The sequence below is a fragment of the Phragmites australis genome, chromosome 16 (assembly GCF_958298935.1).
Source record: "Phragmites australis chromosome 16, lpPhrAust1.1, whole genome shotgun sequence".
NCBI classification, from domain to species: Eukaryota; Viridiplantae; Streptophyta; class Magnoliopsida; order Poales; family Poaceae; genus Phragmites; species Phragmites australis.
In genome coordinates this window covers 4908865-4927790 of record NC_084936.1, presented here as the reverse complement: position 1 = coordinate 4927790, position 18926 = coordinate 4908865, and the positions used below count along the sequence as shown (strand labels likewise).

Below are 18926 nucleotides of genomic sequence, written 5' to 3'. Positions count from 1 at the left end.
CAACTGTTGGTTCACAAGGTTCAACTGTCGATCAATCAGTGAGCGGTTAAGAACCAACAGTGATAAGTACTATCACTGACGATTTTTATTATAAAACGACAGTAATACAACACTGTCGGTTCGTATAATAGACCAGTAGTGATACTTGTGTTATCACTACCGGTTGGTTAGAAGAACCGGCAGTGTTGTATTACTACCAGTTTGTGTCATGGATTGACAGTGATAAAGAAGTATCACTGCAAGTTGGTATCATGGACCAGTAGTGATATGTCATATTATATAATGATTCTATGTCCAAGACCGAGAAAAACAGAGGAGCTATGTTCTGCTCAACAACTCTCGGCTCGCGTTGGCTCTTTGTTGCAAGCTTGCGTAGTGAGGCTTCAAAATTTGGTGGAATCGGAATCCACATGACCTAGGTACTCCAAGTTTAATAAGTTCATCTATATTTTATTTATACAGAGATTTACTTGCTAAATTGCTCTAGATTTTGGAAATCGGTGCTTATTCCTTAATGATGAATTTTGAATGAGCTAGAGCTCCAAGTGACTTAGTGAATTTAAGCTAATCGATTTTAGGTTACATTATATACGTAAGTAGGTTAATCTATATTTTATTTGTACTTAGATTTATTTGTTAGATTGCTCTATATTTTAAAAATAGGTGATTGTTCCATGATAATGAATTTCGAAAGAGGTAGAGCTCCAGTTGACTTAGTGAATTTAAGATAATCGATTTTAAGTTTTCATATTCTAGGTATGAATTTCTTGATTATTATTTAGCATTTTATTCTATTTTGTTGATAATGATTAATTAAATTACTTGTTATTTCATATTAATGCAATGGATTTATAATAATTGATAAAATTACAGATAGACCGAATATGGAGGTACGATGTTGACCGTAGCGGCACAGAGTTTTTTAACAGTATGAGAGATTTTTTTTTTAGCGTTGTTGTGGCGTACATGTCAATTAATTATGATGACTATATATCTTGTTCATGCATAATTGTAAGAATGAGAAGCAGTTTTCAAGTATAGAGCAGATCCGTGCATACTTATTTCAGAGGGGTTTCAAACCTAGCTATACATGTTGGACCAAACACGGTGAAGATGAGGAGTTTAAATATGAAGGACAACCCCTATTGAAGAAGATAAAGATAAGGATATGATGGCTGATGAAGACAACGATATGCTAGCGTTCGAAGATACTTTGGTACACGACGATAAAGATGGCATATATCAGATGTTGCGCGATGGGGAGGGGAGCTTCACCAGTGAGAGACAACATCAAAAGTTCTAGTATATGATAGAGGATTCTAAAAAATCCTTGTTCCCAAACTGTAAGGATGAGCACACAAAGCTGCATACGGTGCTGACATTGTTACAATTGAAAGCTAGCAACGGTTGGTCGGATAAGAGCATCAATGAGTTATTATGTTTCTTGGGTGACTTGCTACCAGTGGGGAACGTGTTGTCTAAAACCCCGTACTAGGCTAAGCAGGTTAAATAAATAAAATACATGCATGTCCAAATGACTGCATATTGTATCGCAATGATTTTACAGAATTGGATGCATGTTCGGTGTACAGATCATCACGGTACAAGCGGTGCAACAATGATGATGATGTGGGGTGAACTGTAAGAAAAAAAGACCCCCTCCCCGCTAAGGTGGTGTGATATTTCCCTATAATCCCTATTTGAAGCAATTGTTTGCGAACAAAAGATATACCCAATTAATTCAATGGCATGCTGAAGAGCGCAAAAAAGACGAAATGCTCAGACACCTTGCTGATAGCATGCAATGGAAGAACATAGATAGAAAATACAAGAAGACATTCGCACACGACATGAGGAATGTAAGGTTCGGGTTGAGTACATATGGAATGAATCTTTTCGGCAACATAAGTAGCACTTGGCCCACGACTTTATGTATGTACACCCTTCTACCTTATATTTGTATGAAGCGAAAGTATCTTGCTGATGGAAGAGCTGAGTCAACCTAGAAATGATATCAATGTGTACCTGAAACCATCGGTTGAAGATCATATAATATGGGACGATGGTGTACGGGAATGGTATGAGTACATTTGTGAGAACTTTACCCTACGCGTAATATTGTTTGTAACAATCTAAGATTGGCCCACTCTTGGTAACCTATCAGGATAGTCGGTTAAAAGAATACAATGGATATATCTAGTGCTTGGAAGATACAATGGGCTGGTGGCTGAAGAACTTTCAAAAAATGGTTTACATGAGTCATCGTAGGTTCCTTCGCCCAGATCACCCGTATCGCATCAAGGCAAGGGCTTTTGACGGGACAAAGGAGACTAATCAAGCTCCAAAGATTCGCACAGAAAAATAGGTATATAAGATGGTAAAGAATATTAAAGTTGTCCTTGGAAAGGGGCAAGGTAGTACAAAAATCTCGAGTGGAAAAGCAGCTCCTATATGGAAAAAAAGAGATCAATATGTTGGGACATACCGTATTGGAAGGATCTGGATGTTCGACATGGACTTGACGTCATACACATCGAGAAGAACTTGTTTGATAGCATGATTGGTACCTTACTAGATATACCAGGAAAGACAAAAGATACACTCCAAGCACAGATGGACCTGAAAAATATGAAACTCAGGAAGAACCTACATCCTGAAGAATTGGACAACAAGAGAAAGCGGCTTCCTACAGCTTACTACACTCTGAGTAAGGAAGAAAAACATAGTTTGTGCGGTTGCTTACATGTAGTCAAAGGTCCATCCGGATAATCCGCCAACATAAAGAGACTAGTATCGATGAAAGATTTGAGGAAAAAGTCTATTTTACTCCCCCGAACTAAGCTGTTAGTCTGGATAACCCCCTAAACTTTAAAACCATCTATTTAACCCCCTGGCTTCATAATTCTAGCTCACTTTGCACCCTTAGCTGTTTAGAAAGTCTGTTTTGCTGACGTAGACGACAATTTTGCTAACTAGGTTGTCTCTTTCGCCACTCGCTCTTGACCTCCCATCCCGAAGCAAGGTTGTGCGAAGCCTTCCCCACCGTTTCCCGCAAAAATCCTCCACTTCCCCAGCAAATCAAGTTGTTGTGCGTTCTTCCCCAACTCCAGCGTCAAGCTCCTCGATCTCACAAGTAGGACCCCATGTCCGAGGTTCCTGTGGCTGAACCCAGCCTTTGGCAAGCTTTGCCACATTCTCCTCTCTCTTTTTCGTGTGACGGATTCCCTTCAGCCTGATGCCTACACGCACTTCCATGGTGACAAAGGCACCACCGCTAATGTTCTTTGTTGTCGGCCAGGCCGACAATCAAGACTTGCATGACATTACTTCCCCATCGCGTGTGGATGCATCTGTTACCCTCTGTTGGTTGAGCTCATGCGCATGGCCTCTTCTCCCACTTCGGCGTCGTTGCTCCATCGTCGTCGGCGCCAACTCAAGATTCAACCTCCCCTGAGCCTACTAACTCTCTGGTGAGTAGCAACGTGGCCCAGCTCAACTACAGCCCTCCCTCTTCCTCCTCCAGTGCACTCTCTCTCCCCCTGTGATAGCTCTCTCTGTACAGAGCATCTCCACCATTGCACAGTAGCGCTGCTGCTACTCCTCACCACCGACTGTGTTCTGGCCACTGCCGATGGCTGCAAGCACCTCAAAGGGAACCCTGGTGACACGCTAATGCCTCTGCTGCCCTTAGTTAGCTGATTCACACTGCCATTTGTCACCGGTGAGGCTCACTTAGTGCAGCACACCATGGCTCATGTGTGCAACTTGACCTTAGAGAGAGAGAGAAGAGAGTGTGTGTTTGGGGGTGAGAGAGAGAGAGAGAGAGGGCCCAATCTTCACTGATGGAAGGGGAAGTAGTCAAGGGAGGGATGGAGAGAGAGTGAGGAGGAAGATGATGATGTGGCCGTCACGTGGCAAAAAAAAGGTGACATGGCATCCACGTCATCAAAACCGCTTAGGAAAACCACTCCAGGGGGTTAAGTGATCCAATATTGAAACTTTAGGAGAGTAAAACAAACCATTTAATAGTTCAGGGGGTTATCCGGACAAACGCAATAGTTTGGGGCAGTAAAATAGACTTTTTCCAAGATTTGAAATTAGTTGGCATGAAGTCTCATGACTGCCACATGATGATGATATAGTTGCTTGCAGTAGCAATAAGGGGTGTTCTGCTGGAGAAAGTTCGAGACCAAATCATAAAGTTATGTTCATTCTTCAACACGATCTCAAAGAAGGTCATCGATCCGTTAAAACTAGAAAAACTTCAAGAAGACGTGATCCATACTCTATGCCAGCTTAAGATGTGTTTCCCTCTATCTTTTTTTTATATCATGATCCATCTCGTGGTTCACATCGTAAGAGAGATAAAGATCCTTGGCCCTCTGTTTCTTCATTAGATGTACCCTTTCGAGAGATTGATGAGGGTTCTATAGAAATATGTTCGTAATTGAGATTGGCCGGAAGGTTGCATTGCCATAGGATGGGGAACTGAGGAGATCGTTGAGTTCTGCATTTACTACATGAATCTAAAACTGATTTGTGTTCACGTATCTCACCATGAGGGGAGGCTGCAGGGGATAGGGACGATATGTGCGAAATCAATCTGTACAACCAGTCGTGTTTCCTTCACTCAAGCACACTTTGCAGTTCTACAATAATCAGTTGTAGTGGGTCCATATATCAATATGCATGTGAACATGCTATGCACCAAAAACTTGACAAAGTCAGAGGTTTGGATCGTGAGAGAGCACAGAGATCATTTCAGCGATTGGTTATGTAGATGCATGATGGGTAAGGATATGACATCAATGAATATACATTTTATATGAGAGCATATGATGACAAGAGTACCAACCAAAATAGGGGTCTATGTATCGATGCCTACGACAACAATGGCAATAGGGATACCTACTATGGATCTATAGAGGAGATTTGGGAGCTCCAGTATGGATCGTTGAATATCCCTCTTTTTCGGTGTCAATGGGTCAGACTCCCAGGAGGAGTGAACATCGACAAGTACGGCATAACTATCGTGGACCTCAAGCTCATCGGTTATAGAGAACAACCATTTGTACTCGACTAACAAGCAGCACCATGTGGTTCTTCAAGGAAAAAGAACGATTATCGGAGTTGAAAATGTCATCGGTGAGGAAGACTATAATAAATTCAACGATCTCACTCCTTTTGGAGAGAACGTCGACCTAAGTCAAATAGAAGACACGGAGGAAGCTACTTTCATACACCATGATCATAACGAAGGTCTAATCGTTAACTGAACAAACCTTTTATGTATTCATTAAGGATTTGATTAAATTTGTATTAAATAGTGACATGTTATTTCGTATTAATTAATATTGAAGGATATATATGCTTCAATATTAATAATTTTTAAATAAACTATATGAATATTGTAAATAAATACTTATAAAATATTAAGCACATGCTTTAATGTAAATACTATGATTTAATAAATTACATGAATAAACTTTAAAAATGCATCTAAATATCTCTATCGGTTGTATTTAACAACTAGCAGTGATATTCGTACCACTACCAGTTCTTTTATAGCACCGGCATTAATACTTTGTATCATTGCTAGTTGTGTTCTACAATCGGTAGTGATGTTGGGGTATCACTGCCGGTTGTATACTATAACCGGTAGTGATAGTTTTTGGTATAAATTTGGTGCCCCCAACCCCTAGCCGTAGCACCCAACATTTCAAACTCCTGCCGCCACCCCGACGCTCTTCTCGGTGTCACTCCGCCCTCCACCCCAACGCCCACCACCCTAGTGGTCCGGTGCCCCGGTGCCCCGACGCCTGATGCCCCCCCGGCCGCCCTGGTGCTCTAATGCCCGCCACCCCGGTGCCTCGATGCCCACCTTAAGGATTCTGGATTTGGCCTCTTCTCTTTGTGTAGTTAGTATGTAGTCTGAAAAAACCATGTAGTCTGTAGTCTGAAAAAAGATGTAGTTTATAGTCTGAAAAACCATATAGTCTGTAGCCTGAAAAAACATATATGCACCATTTGGCATTTGGCAAGATGTAAAGAAACATATAGTCTTTGTCTGCTCATTCTTGTAGTTAGAACATAGTCTAAGCTGGAAACAAGAAAAGAAAAAGAACATTGTGGTGTCAATCCTTGGTCTTAATTTTCATAAATGTAATTTTTTCTATCATGAAGAAGTCCATCAGATGAAAATTAATTTGTATGTAGGAATGACACCTCCAAAAACAAATTGCCCCTCCTCGAACTAGGGTGCAACCTCGGACGGAGATGGGCACTCAAACATGAAACAGATGAGAAATGGAGCCCAAGAAACGGCGATAGCACAAGTGAGTACCTCAACTTGGATCAACTAGATGATCTAGAGGCTCAGGCCGAGGTTCATACAGAGGTTCAGAACTCGACTGATGGTACAGATGGCCTGACATCCCAAGTACAGAGAAGGCATGGCCAAGGTCCCAGCAAGTTGCCTACAGGACGCTTTGTCATCACGGCGGTTGACAGAGATGGGAAGCCTTTAAAGGCTTCACATGTATTGGGGGCGTATAATACAACATGCGGGGTTCTTGTCAGGGATCATGTCCCAATCATTTATAGAAGTTGGAGAGGCTGCCCAACTGATCAGCGGGTTGTTCCCAATGACATCAAGAACCTTTTGTGGGATAAGTTGTCAGATATGTTTGAGTTCCTTGAAGAGTACAACCTTGAGCGAGCGAAGGCCCATGCATTGATTATAATGGCCAACTCGTCTAAGAATTTCAAAGGTATGTTTGTGCAAACATTTTGTGAGAAACAACCAAGCACCAGACTTTAACATTTACCCTAAGATGCAAGAGTATCAGAATGAGTTCGTGCAGTACAAGCAGTCAGAGGAATCAATTAAGCAAAGTGAGGCAAACAAGGCCAACTCCATACATAACGTTTACCATTACAGACTAGGCACACACAACTATGTGAAGAAATTACCTGACTGGGAGAAGAAGGAAGCAGAACTAACCCGAAGTGGTGTTACACCTATCATAGCTCAGTGGATTCCATGAGCTAAACACTATTTGTACACGAGGGGGTGACTCTTTCGGATGAAGGCCAACTATGCTTCAAAAATGAAAAAGATCAAAAGGTTCCACAAAGTATCGCAGATGCCCATGCTCAGAGTTCCCAAGGCTCTTTTAAAGCAGATAGAGAGAAGGACGAGCTAACCTTGGCACTGGGAAACAAGGAGCACCCTGGCCATATGCGAGGACAAGGTTTGAGGCCTTGGAAAGACTCCTTCCAAAAAGACACATAGAGTTATAGGAGTCGGAAGAGAAGTAAAGAAGAAATGCAAGAGGTCTTGGCTCTTGTACGAGAAGAACTCCAACAAAAGAGACAGATGATGGACACCAAAATACGACAAGCCGTACAAGAAGCCATCGGCCAACAATAGTTAAAAGACAATGCTACTGTTCTCCACAGCCTTGGTGCTCGTCAGAGTATCTGCGCGTCCATAGGCATTCCCAAAGATGACTTATGTCATTATCCTGTGAACGATATCAAAAGCACCACAGAGTGCAAGCTTGTTGTACCCACTACGAACATTACCACCAAGGTGGCTTTGGGCTTGCCTTGGCCCGTGCAAGTCGGAGCTCAATTCAACAATCGTCTGATACCACCAAAGTGGATACTGTACTACCTGGGTACCGCAAAATGGACATGGATACTGTCGAAGAGACATAGCAAAAGACACTAGGAGCAAACATTGGTAATTTCATCTTCTGGCACAAGCGCTATATATTGTTTGGCGAAAACACAAATGAAGAAGAAGAGGAGATGAACAAATGGACACTTCCCTTCACCCAAAAGATCTCCTACCCATAAATCTCCTCCAGGAAGAAGATCTCTAACTCCTCCGCCAGCACCACCCGAACCAACAAGAGGTTCAAGTCCACTGTCACCAGCACCTGCATAATCAAGAGGTCCGAGTCCTCTGCCGCCAGCACCTGCACCATCAAGAGGTCTGAGTCCTTCGCTGCCAGCACATGCAACATCAGGAGGTCTGAGTCTGCAGCCAACACTTGCACCATCAAGAGGCACGGGTCCTCTGCCGCTAGCAATAGCAACGTCTAACAAGTTGATTTCATCTCAGAAATTGCGATCATCTAAGAAAACAATTTCATCTAAGAAGTTGTCGTCATCTCAAATGTCAGCACCTCCTTAATTGTCAGAACTAACTCCTGAGGAATTAAGACAGACAGTTAACATCAGTGTAACTGTAGACTGTAAGCCAACTCAGCCTAAGATGAAGGATCCAGTTGATCCTACAGAGCAGAATTTTTTCATATCCTTAGGGAAACAAAAATAGATGAGGGCGCCAGATCCAAAGCCAAATTAGACTACGAGCACATCAAGGAGAAGCCTTACCTGAAGAAGGCCTCGATCAAACATTTTGTTGCCCAAACCAGACTTACATTAGACCAAATTCTCGATCAGGATGAAAACATTGCCATTACAGAGCTTAGATGGCAGTTTGAGTTGGGAAAACCACTAGTCAAACTAGATGTGATGGTCAACCTGTCCTATCAAATGCGAAATTCCATCAGTCGTACATGACTGAGGCAAAAAGGGTAGAAATAATTGCCGCCAGGTACAAAGATGAAGATTTCCATAACAGCCCCGACGTATGTATGTATGTATGTATGTATGTATGTATGTATGTATGTATGTATGTATGTATGTATGTATGTATGTATGTATGTATGTATGTATGTATGTATGTATGTATGTATGTATGTATGTATGTATCACTGGATCCTCCTTGTCATCCAGCCCGACATGAGTAAGATCGTTGTATTTGACTCACAAAGGAGACCACAAACATAATTTCAACCTGTAACATACTTGCTAAATAGGCTAAGTCGATTATTTCATTATTCGCTCTAGTAATCTTCCATTTGATTGAATCTAAGTTTGGTAATATTATTCATAATCATGCATAGGGCATTCACAAGATACTGTCAGGGCAGTGTTCCATTCTGTCCATACCAGAAGACCTTCATTGTCCGAACCAACTTTCCGGTACGTATATAATATTCATGTCTCAAATTCCTACTAAATGACTACTTACATACCGCTAATATTTCATATCTTTTTTAGGGTAATAGGCAGGAACAGGGTAACAATTTGTGTGGCTTCTATGTATGTGAGTTCATGCACACATTCACTGATGATATGGTGCTCCAAGATGATGCAGCGGTATGTAAATACATATTGATGCGAGCTTCTTGGTTTCTACACGTGTTCTATATGATTGATTTCTTCAATTCTTCTAATGATAGGTAATCAAGTTGAACACAAATAAACTTCTGCAACATCAAGTCAACACCATTCAAGAACAACTTATCGGGTTCATCAATGATGAAGTGATAAGTCCAAAAGGCGAGTTTTATGAACCAGCATATAAAGCTCTTCCTTCGTTGAGCACTCAGACTTTCTGAGTTCAACAACTTCGGGTAGCAAGAAAGGTTGAACCACTTATTTGTTTCTCTTGCATGAATGTTTCAAGTGAACCGTGAGATTTCTGAAACAAATTGTGAGTTAGAGAGTTATTCGTGAATGAAATGTGATTTGACATGTTAATCGTGTATGTAATTTGTGAATAAAATGTCCAACCAAGAACATTTGTGAATGACATGCTAATTATGTATATACATATGTGATTTGTGAATGAAATCTATTAAGGTATATGTGATGAATTATATATGTATATTTTCTATTTTCTGAATATGTTGTTGACAACAGCTGTACTGGGAAGAGGGTGGGGGTTATCACTTCCAGTTCATGTAATGGACCGGCAGTGATAAGCCAACTATTACTGTCGGTTCTTAATGAACCGACAATCATAGCTGGTTATCATGTTCGGTTCAAAAACCGGTAGTAATAACGTTTTTAAACCAATAGTGATGACCTTATCACGTTCTGTACAATGCAAAGATCTAACACTACTGTAGAAATGATCATCAGTGCCAGCTAAAAAATGCTATCAGTGATAGTTTTTGAACTAACACTGATAGTCTATGATTTTTAGTGCTAGTTTATGAACCAGTACTGGTAATGAGTATTAGTGTATGTCCATAGTTACCAGCTGGCACTGAAAAGATTCCCGGGAGCCAAAAAAATAAACGAGTTGGCTCGACCGCCGCTGCCGCCACTATCCCGATACGACGAGTCATTGACCGAATTGCAAAATGAAATTGAATACACAAATGCAAGCAAATGATATTCCTCGTACATCACAACATGTACTTGCGATTTTATTCTCTGACCAATGTACTCGCGATTTTATTCTCTCGAAAGGACAAGACAAGAACAAATCGACTTCACTTTACATCAATGAATGGATAGACTAAGAACAAACATGGACAAGAACAAATCGATAAACATGAACAAACATGAACATCCGCCATGGACGCCTTGCGGATATCACCACGGCCATGGACGAAGCGGCGGATCCTGGCGCCGCCATGGTCAAGCTCACGCAGGGGAGGACCACTGCCATGGATGACCTCATCCGCTCCCTGGACCTGTCGTGGAGTAGTCATGGTCTGCCACCATCATTGTTGCGTGTGGATGAGAGCATAAGGGGCGGAGGCTGGTGCTGACGGCATTGTCGCTGCGCCACACATGGCCATCATCATGGCCGCACCCTCCCCTCCGCCATCGCAACTGCCTTCACTGCACGCTTGTAGCTACCGTCATCGCGAGCTCGTAGCCACCGTCGTCGTGCCTAGAGGAGCCCGACCTCGCCGGCCTTGGGGACGCTGACCTCACCAGCCTTGGGGATGCTGACCTCTCTTCCATCGTGTTTGGATCTGGATATCTAGATCCCATCGCGGTCCAACTATGGAGGAGGTCGGCGGGGTAGAGGAGGTCACCGTGGTCTAGCCATGGAGGAGATTGCTATGGCCTAATCTTGCCTGTCACGTGGATCTGGGTGGAGAGAGAGAGAGAGAGAGAGCAAGAGAAAGAGAGATAGGATGGATGGGGGATCGGATAAGGCCGATGAGAGTGGATGAGAGTGGTTGAGAGAGATAGATGAGTGGATGAGAGTGTGGGGCACTTAGAACTAATTGGATGTAAGCCAAAGGCCGATTGAACCAAAATTTTAGGTCTGCTCCAACCATCACTGCCAGCTCGAATTATAAACCGATAGTGATAGTATCAGTGCCAGTTTGCGTTAAGAGCCGACGCTGATACTAATTTATGGTTCAACCTGGCTCAATCAATAATCGAGCGCGGGATGTTACAAACTGGCACTGATACTTCATCAGTGCCAGTTCTAGCCTAGCTAGCATTGACGATCCGACGTGGATGATCTGTTCTATTGCAGTGTAAGTTAGGAAGAACAAAATAATCACTAGATGTTTGAAAAGAAAACCTCTTTCTTCGCATACCTCTCGCGATCTCTACTCTCAATTGTGACAGAGAGAAAATGACAAGTCAGAAGGATTAAATAGAAGAAACAGGAGGGCATGCAATGGACGTGTGCAGTAAACATAAAAATGATTTAAACAAATCAATTAACAGCCCCCCATTGCACCATAAATTAAGGAAACAATAACAACAGCCCCACTGACAACATATTTCAGTAGGGTCTTATTCGAAACCCATTGTATCAGTCTAATTATTGCAGTCAGTTTATGACATGAACTGACTGCAATATATTCTAATTATAACTCAATTGTATTAGTGTAATTATTTCAATTAGTTTGTGATCTTAACAGATAGTAATGTATTATAATCGATTTTTATTATAAACTGACTATAATAGGCTATTAGTACAGTCAGTTCTTAGCTAAGTGGTCAGTTTTAACCGACTGCAATACATTATGTAACCTGCATTCTTAAAAAAACATTTATGTAGTAGTGTCTTCGACTACTTGATCTATGATCGACCAACTGTAAAAGAGCTTCAGCTTCATCTGAAATTCATCAAGAGTTTAAGCTTCCATAAACAAGTTATTGACTCTTTTTTGGTTTTTGCCCTCTACCACCAAATAACCCCTCACATGAACCAGCTCAAGGTCCTGTTTTTTGATTAGAGGGAATTCTATTTGGCTCCAGGTCCTGCAAATTCCGGGAGCAATCTCCCTGTCCGAGCAACCACCTGACTGGTCCATCGAAAGGTGTGTCAGCTCTTTCGCCTGCGAGGACCGGGATCAGGCGAAACACGCTGCTGCCATCGCGTGCGCTCCATGAGACCAAACACAAGGTGCGGCGGCGTCGCGGCGAATTCGGTTACGAGCGAGGTCGGCAGCACCGGCGTGAGGCAGCACGGGCCCCTGCTCGCCATTGAAGCGACGCTGTCATGCAGTTCTGCCGGTCTCCCGTGCTAATAACCGGCAGCATGCCGGCCGGCCTGCATCCAGACCGAATTACCCACGTGATATCGAGAAGAGCTTGCTGTTACATGTGTAACTTGGCCGGCTATCACAGTCTTTTGTTCGTGTCTGATTTAGTAGTAGTTGAGGTTCATTAATCTGGTCATCCTGCCCTGCTTTGGTTCTCCACTTTTAGTTGTTTGATCACTACTGATAAAGATTGTGGCCCTTATGTAAGATGTCACTATATCTTGCACCATGAATCAGTGTATCTCTCTCTCTCTCTCTCTCTCTCTCTCTCTCTCTCTCTCTCTCTCTCTCTCTCTCTCTCTCTCTCTCTCTCTCTCTCTCTCTCTCTCTCTCTCTCTCTCTCTCTCTCTCTATATATATATATATATATATATATATATATATATATATATATATATATCACATATAGCGCCACTACAAGTCAGAGACAAGCTTAGTATATAGGCATTAGCTTGCTAGGTTGGCCGCAGACTTGCTTCCACTGTGAGCGTTCCATCGATCCATCGGTTGGTTGATGATGGAGTGGAGGGACAGCTTCTTGGACTTGGTGCTGATCCCGGTCAGCTTGCTCCTTCCCATGGTGTACCACGTCTGGCTCTGGCGCGAGGTCCGCCTCCGCCCGCTGCGCACTGCCGTCGGCATCAACTCCGCCACCCGCCGCCTCTGGGCCATCAACATGATGAAGGTACGCACACATTGTGACACGTCCGATCGAGCTGGTGTCGCGTCGTTGCACCGGTGATGAAAGACCCCAGGTTGACTGATACGTTCGCCGTGCGCGGGTGCGTGCAGGACAACGGGAAGAACGCGGTGACGGTGGTGCAGTCGTTGCGGAACGTGATTATGGGGTCGACGCTGATGGCGACGACGGCGATCCTCTTCTGCACGGGCATCGCGGCGGTGCTGAGCAGCACCTACACCATCAAGAAGCCGCTCAGCGACACCGTCTTCGGCTCTCACGGCGAGTACATGATGGCGCTCAAGTACGTCGCGCTGCTGCTCCTCTTCCTCTTCGCCTTCCTCTGCCATTCCCTCGGCATCTGCTTCCTCAACCAGGCCAACTTCCTCATCAACACCTCCGGCTCCCTCTTCGCCGCCGACGCCGACGCAGAGTCCGGCAGCCTCGGCCTGCCGTCCGACTACATCAACGAGATCCTGGAGCGCGGGTTCACCCTCAACTTCGTCGGCAACCGGCTGTTCTACGCCGGGGTGCCCCTCCTCCTCTGGATCTTCGGCCCGCTACTGGCCTTCTTGTCCTCCACGGTCATGATCCCGATACTCTACTATCTCGACATCGTGAATCTCAGAGGAGGCAGCGGCTGCGTCAATGGGAAATCTGCAGAGATGATGAATGGGAGTGAGTGCATGCATGTCTCAATCTGATCAAACAAGCAATCGAAGCTACGAAGCTGAAGTTGGTCTGAGCAAAATCTGAACATTTCCTTATTAAGATTTGAAAATTTAATTGTGGCTCATGTATCGCATAACTCCCATAATTAATTCTCTAGTGTGATGGTTGCTAGACTAAAAGATTTGAAATTATTTGGTTTAAATACCCTCTTCTCTCCCTTTTAATATAGTATAAATGAGTGGATACATGTTTGTATCAAAGTATTTGCCATGCATGTATAGTGTCATGGGGACCTTGCACTAGCAATGCTCTTGCACCAATGGAAGAGGTTAATCAGCCGGCTAATGAACTGTGGAGTGCGGTTAGAGTGTCTGACGTGCTGCCTTTTTGCCGAGGTGTCACACTGGTTCACATGCACCTGTTGGTGTGCTATAAATGAGTGCTCTACCGGACATACATACACATGATCATGAGGGTGATCGTTCTTCACGATCTGAGGGCAACCAAAAGAGATCATATCATGCTCGCGCACACACATATACGGCATACATATTAAAGTGTTGTTCTTCACGCGTATGGTTTTTTCTTACGGGTAATGCTAAATTTCCGGTTACGTTCACCTCTAGCTCGTTTTTGAGCCAAAACGTAGTAAATTTGTCGCCAGCCCGCGCGCACGGGGCACCGGAGTCAGTCAGTATCAGTCCCTGAATTAAGTAGCTGATACACATAGGATTCAACAGAATAATATCAAATACATATTTTAAATAAAATGATTATTTGAGCAGCATAAACGATGATCTCATGGGCTAGGATCCACGGTAGACCAGCCAGGCAGAAAAGCTTGCAGCAGAACGAAATGACACAAAGAGGACAACCCAATGTCACAGGCAATTTAGGTGCGGACACAACCTTAGACTTCTTCTCCTTAACTTCATCTGAGTCTAGGTTAATCTCTATCTCAACAATCTGAAAGCAGCGAGACTAAATACAGAAGCTACTTAACAAATCTTATACTACTTTAAGAGTTTGATAGATGCATAATGGGTAAACCAAGGTCAAGGTTTTACGATTTTAGTTTTAAGCGTAAATCGGATTATGCAGGTATCCGATATATATTCTCTCCTTATAGCTTTGAAATAGTTTAAACAAAGTAACAATGTATATCTGGGGGATTTACGATCCTAGGAGGGGCTATTTCTCACTCCGTAGTCACTGTCATTGTGTCTAGTGTATCTCTAGTATCACACAGCTCCTGACGGATTCAGTCAGCAATCTCATCACACGGATATTTAGTCCACACACTTACTCCTCAAAGATACACACCCCTAAGTCTAACCAAAACTTGGCCATTACTTTACATGTTCATGACTATGGACACAGCTATTTGAATAGATTTAGACTCTGCAGAGATTGTATACTGTACTCACACGATATGCTCAGCCTCCATCGGTTACAAGCGGAAGAGCGAATCATACCGGGACACATCAATCATCTTCCCTTGCTGGACAACTACTTCGAGACACGTCAAGTACCAGAGGCCTCGTACCCGATGCCAAATCCCTTTCGGCTTTTGCTGGTCCTGCAACACCCAAGCAGAGGGTCAGATAGTCAGTTGCATCCTCATTGCTCATCGCCCTCTTACTAGGATGTTCAACTCGGTCGGGAGAAAGAAAAATCAAGTCCTATCCATACAGGACACATGGTTGCACTGGGGTAGCTTAGTATGATAGCGCAATGGTTTGATACTTATATGACCGAGGCAGTGAGTACCACACTGTGTCTTAAGCCCCCAATAGTATCCTCACCAGAAGACTACTCTACATGCACCCCCCCCCCCCCGCCAAAACATTCTTCGCGCATTTTACACACCACTCGCCATATCCCACACTACATCAAGGATTTCACAATCACTAAAGATTCATGGCATATGAATTGAAATGATTATTCAGTGAAGCGACTTCTCCTAAGAGATGTATTACACTAGCGACATCTCCAAAGAGATGTATTCCATCCTAAGCATGCTGGATATCAAGGCTTCATCCGACATTAATAGAGATAATGATAGGTAATCCTAAGGTGATATATATTCTGGATAAGACATCTAAGACATGATAATTATTTAATAGAATTTAACTACTACAAGCAATTAAAATAGCGCAATACATAACGCATGTGATAGACTCTGCGCCAGCCACAAAGACGAGCGGCTGGTGCTTGGCTCAACACGGCGGCATTCATGTCGGAGCAAAGAAAGAGGGGGCAGTTCACGACAATGGTTGGTGGATGAGCTTCCACTCACGGCAGGAATTCCATTTCGATGGTCCCAGCCGTCGGGTGGTGGCCGGATCTCACCCAAATGACGGCCGAAGGTCGGCACATTAGAGGACATAGGGAGAGAGATGGGGCGTTGAAGAGGAAGAGAAGGAACCGGTGGTCGAGGCCAGCGGTGGGTGGCTACGCACAGCGACAGCGCGCACGACAGCAACGTGGTGCACACGGCTGCGCGCATGGCGGTGGGAGGAAGGGAGGGCGGCATAGCAGGGGGCGGCACCGTGGAGTTGTCGACGGGGGCTAGGGCTGAGCGGGATCCCCAGTCCGGTGGCGCAAGCTGTGGGCCACGGTGGCTCAACGGGGAGCAGAGAGCGACGATAGCGACCGAGATAGTGCACACGCAGGCGGTGTGGAACACGGTGGGACACAGCTAGCTGGAAGCACCTACAGGACCAGCGTGCAATGGGGAAGCTTCCTTGGCAAGTGCCGACCATTGAGGTTGGCCGGAGTATGGCCAACGGTGAGCGCCCAAGAGCGGCGGTGAGTGGCTCACGCGGATGGGCACGTTGGGGTTAGGCTAACGGAAAAGCAACGCGCACAAAAGAAGGAGGAGGGTGTGAGGAAGCTCACCATGGGGTTGGTTGATACAAAGAGGCAGCAGTGGGGCGGCTCGACGGTGAGGCCAAGAAGGTTTGCTGGGATGAAGAAGAAGGCATGGGAGGATGCGTGAGCAAGGCCACAGCAGAGCTACTGGCGGTGCGGCTGCGCAACTGAGCGGTTGCACGGTGCGCTCGTGGCTGTGCGAGCCCAAGCAGCGGTGGCAACAAAAGAGCAGGGGTGCGGTGACAAATTTAAGGGAAAATGAGAGGGAAGGGGAGAAGCTTCCTCTTTTATAGAGAGAGAGGGGGAGACACGGCGGTGAAAAGCTGGTGCAGCTCGTGGTTTAGACGATGGTGCCTACTAGATAGCACGGCGTGCATGGCAGTGCGGCCATTGGCCATTGCGTATGGTGTACGCTGAAGTCACTGTGGCAAGCTACTTGCTCGTGCGGTGGCAATGAGAGTAGAGAGAGAAGATAGGGAGAGAATCAGGGTTTGGCTTACCGATCGGAACTCGGTTACTGAGCTTTGGTGGTAATCAAAAAGTCGTGGTTACCGTGGTAACCGGTCAAAAATTGAAAAAAAAAAATTGGATAAAATTCCTTTGGCAAAATTTGAAATTTGGGGAACAAAATCACGATTTTAGCCGCTCGGTAATCGGTCGGTTTGGACCGGTTACCGAGCGATTTTTGCGATTTATCGAGCGGTTTTCTTGAATTTTTTGCATTGTTGGTAACTGCTCGGTTTTCTCGATTTTTAGTGAAGTTCAACAAAAAAAACCAAAAAATTATCTCAATCTTGTAAAATCAATAACTAATTCATCTGAGCTTAAAATCAAGTGAAACAAATTATGTTGGTCTCCTTGTCATATGATCTATATGATAAAAGTATTTATAATTATAAAAAATTTCAAAATTTTCTGTGAGAAAATGTATTTGTTAAACCAAGTTAAATGCATAGTTTATTCTTTGCTAATCCAAAAATCATGAAACTAATTTTGTTAGTCTTCTTACATGATCCTATGTCTTTTAAAAATACATGAACTCATGAATTAGTTATTGTAACATGCAGGATTGTGTAAATATGATATGACTAGATTAATTCATAACTGACGCATCACACCTCAAAAATTAGTGAAACCACTTTTATTGGTTTTTCTATACTATGATTTTACGTAAAAATAATTGTAAATATGAAAAAATTAATTATAGTGTTGTTTCTTAACATATTCACTTTATGCTTGTGAACTTTGTAAAAATCATAGAGAAATTAATAAAACTCTAAATAAAGTGAAATCAATTTTAAAGATCCTCTTAAGATACGTTTTACACAAGAAAAATATGTGTTTGCATGTTAAACTTTTCCTTAACATGAGTTAATAACTGAGCCACACGCTTCAATTTTTTTTATTTTTTTCAAACTTCCTCCCTATAGAATATGATGCAAACGACATTATTTTTCAAAAAACAATTCAAATAAGGTCTTAGAATTGTGTCTAGTTTTTAAAGATTTTTTTGAATATTTTTTTATTTGTTTTTAATTTTTTCGAATTTTTTGAATTCAAATTCGGTTACCGTTCGGTTTCTAAAATCGAACCGGACCGAGATGGTCATTTATCGCGATTTTTTTGCTCTGTTACATGTTGGTGGGCTGGCGTAGAGAGAAAAGGGAGATAGGTGGCCGGGGGTAAAGATGTCCAAATGGGCTGTGCCTACTAGGCCGGCTCAAGGTACGGCACTATAGGCACGGTACGGCCCGAGTCGAGAAGGGTCGGGCCAGCATGGCACGAGGCCACGGGTCGTGCCTGGGCCGAGCGGGCCGGGCCGGGCTGGCATGGCACGAGGCCACGGGCCATGCCTTGGCCGAGCGCGTGGCACGGCACGGCCCGGCCGAGTCGGGCCGGCACGGGCACGGCCCAGCCCAGGCCAGCACGATCCGTCACAGCACACATATGCCCGGTTATTTTCTATTATATATATTTTTTTTAATTTTGTAGCAATTTGTTTATCTATTTTTTATATTTTTATCTATTTTCTATATATATTTTTAATTTTGTGGCTATTTTTTTATGTTTTCGAGCTGACTGTGCCAACAGGCCGCCCGTGGCACCGTGCCCATCGGGTCGACCGTGCCCACCGGGCCGATCGTGCCCGGACTGGCCCGGCACAGCACGGTGATCGACGGACCGTGCCGTGGGCCGAGGGGGAAGCACGCGGGCTGGCACGGCACGGCCCGTTACAGCAGATGGGCCGTGCCGTAGCCAGACCGTGCCGAGCCGGGCCCGTGCCGGGCCGGCCCGAATGGCCCATTTGG

General features: G+C 44.0%; 1 protein-coding gene across 1 annotated transcript; it reads left to right on the top strand.

Annotated features, from left to right (window-relative positions):
- Positions 1–12906: 12906 nt before the first annotated feature.
- LOC133894991 (uncharacterized) lies at positions 12907–13775 on the top strand. The gene is made up of 2 exons (XM_062335214.1): positions 12907–13077; positions 13185–13775. The coding sequence occupies exons 1-2, from the start codon at positions 12907–12909 to the stop codon at positions 13773–13775; spliced, it is 762 nt and encodes a 253-aa protein (XP_062191198.1).
- Positions 13776–18926: the final 5151 nt, after the last annotated feature.

Coding starts and splice junctions, on each gene's coding strand:
- LOC133894991 (XM_062335214.1), top strand. CDS start 12,907: ATGATGGAGTGGAGGGACAGCTTCTTGGACTTGGTGCTGATCCCGGTC. Junction 13,078..13,184: donor GGGCCATCAACATGATGAAG/GTACGCACACAT, acceptor GGGTGCGTGCAG/GACAACGGGAAGAACGCGGT.